The sequence below is a fragment of the Rutidosis leptorrhynchoides genome, chromosome 6 (genome assembly GCF_046630445.1).
Source record: "Rutidosis leptorrhynchoides isolate AG116_Rl617_1_P2 chromosome 6, CSIRO_AGI_Rlap_v1, whole genome shotgun sequence".
Classification (NCBI taxonomy): domain Eukaryota; kingdom Viridiplantae; phylum Streptophyta; class Magnoliopsida; order Asterales; family Asteraceae; genus Rutidosis; species Rutidosis leptorrhynchoides.
The window spans coordinates 18,600,093-18,602,379 of NC_092338.1; the positions used below are offsets into that span (position 1 = coordinate 18,600,093).

The 2,287-nt window shown below is 38.7% G+C and overlaps 1 protein-coding gene across 1 annotated transcript; it reads right to left on the reverse strand.

Moving 5' to 3' along the window:
* Positions 1-1,003: 1,003 nt before the first annotated feature.
* LOC139851488 (protein GRAVITROPIC IN THE LIGHT 1-like) lies at positions 1,004-2,287 on the reverse strand. Its single transcript, XM_071840554.1, has one exon. The coding sequence runs from the start codon at positions 2,285-2,287 to the stop codon at positions 1,004-1,006; it is 1,284 nt and encodes a 427-aa protein (XP_071696655.1).

Below are 2,287 nucleotides of genomic sequence, written 5' to 3' on the forward strand. Positions count from 1 at the left end.
TTCGTACGACTTGGGATAGGTTTAACCGACATAACCGTTAAACACGAAATAATTTTACGAACCAAACACAATAAATTATATTCGAAACGGAGTCCCGACGCAAAGCGAGGGCTCCTCCACTATTTATATCTATATACTAAAACACACCCGACACCCGAAATTTTGTCGTTTCAGTTGTTTTGAATTGTCGGTTTAAAATTGCGTTCACACTGTAATCGGCACCTCAACTTCGGCTCAACTTACACAACGATTTCTCGAGTTTACACTTTTTTAGGGGTAGAAAGTGTAAATATAAAATTTTATTAAAATAAACTAATTCCACCCGAATTTATAACGGGCCCTATCTTCCGCTCGGTGTGAGTTAAATTTTTCCGATACCACCGTTCAACTCGAAAAAATCTAACGAACCCAACTGGACTAACTATACGCGAAACGGACATTTCTCAAAAAACGCTAAACACCTCGGGCTATCTTCAATACACATACATACACTTATAATAAACAACCCAAACTACCTACATCATATCGACGTTGATGTTTCCAATTTTTACACAATCTTCCTGACGTTAAAAATGCATTTGTCATTGGGTATACTAGGTACTAGTAACGTGTATCCAAAAACACCTTAGCAAAGCGTTTTTATTTCCGTAAATACATTACGCAACGTTAACTATGATTATGTAACCCGAAAGACACAACAGCATCGCGCGAGCCACATTTCTATTTCTAGTTTAAACTAAAGTTAAATTAAAATCATATTTACATAGATTTTATTTTACATAACAATAACAACAAGCAAATATTACTCGGTATAATGTTATGAGTACAAAATTAATCCATTGACCTGAAGGGCCCCCAGTCTGAGTCAGCAGGAGCAAAAGGCCGGTGCACCATGCCACTTTCAATCACGATCCATACTTTTAATTCCCACCATGTGGAACCCTTCCATATCTCATTGGGCCCAAATATATATACAGCCGTCCGATCTAATCCTAGTCAAACCTCAAGTCAAATACACTCGACACTGAATTACCGTTTTACCCAACTTGAACCCCGGAACTACATTAAACGCCACTTCTGGCGTCGAGTTCCGGGGTTCGTCTTCATCTACGCTTTCCATATACACTTCCGAAAACCGACTCCCTTTTCGGACTTGAAATACCGACGCCTTGTTCCGATCGAATGCAAATGCTAGACAATGTAGCAGCCACACGCGCTTCGCCACGTCAGCAAACAACCAGAAAAAAGTCGTGTCCGGGAATTTTTCGGATGCTACGAGGTTCCGTTGATTCAAATTACCGAAAAGGGAGTACTCCATTATCGGGTGCACGAGTTTTAAATACTTAAACCAACAGAATTTCGAAAACATTGAGTTCGGTTTCCATGTTATGTATTCACTAGCTTTAAATGATTTTAGCTCCATATACATGTCAAAAAAACGTTCTTGACATTGAGCTGACTCGGATGACTCGTACGGCTCGGACTTATCCATGATCGAAAAACTCGGGTCGTTAAAACCATCGAACATGACCCGACAAACAAATGACTCGAATGCATAACATTTATTATATTCGTCCCAATGATCAAACCCCGGTTGAATTGAGCTTGCAGCTGCATTCAAATCCCAATTTGCAGCTTCCATTTCACTCATCATGAACTTTACTAAACTTTTAATCGATTTCGTCGTTTGTTGACGAGAAACGAGAAAATTGTGTATACTTAAAGACGAGATATTGAATTTCTCGTGAGATGATATTATCCTTCTTTCGATCGACTTGTTTTCTGTATTGGTTTCATCCAATTTCTCTTTCAAGAAAATGATCTCTGATTGTTTGAGCTTTTTTTGACTGTCCATTGTTTTGGTTGTTATTTCGTACATTTGTAACATGTTTTTTTGTTCTTGTATTTCAGCCAACAGCTGAGTGGTTCCAGGGGCATTGTCGTCCAGATGTTTCTTCAAGAACGTCTGTTTGAATTCAGATAATGTTTTTAATTCAGACACCATGATCTGATCAGCTGACTGAATCCCTTCAGGATTATAAGGAGATTGAGCATATTGCAGTTGTGCATATGCAGCTTTCACTGATGAAATGGTGGCAAATAGTTTTGAAATAAACGCTTTGATTTTCAACTTCTCATCTTGATCGTCGAAGAACTTTGTTGGATCAACGGCTGTGATTGGTTTGTCGAGTTTTGGCTTCGTTTTTCGACTTGCTAACACCTTAGTAAATGTTCGAGCTAATCGGTTTTTGTTTGGTGTAACTGCTGATTGAGTAAGTGAATCCAT

What these genes read in the sequence shown, in the direction of transcription:
- LOC139851488 (XM_071840554.1), bottom strand. Translation starts at nt 2,287, where the DNA reads ATGGATTCACTTACTCAATCAGCAGTTACACCAAACAAAAACCGATTA.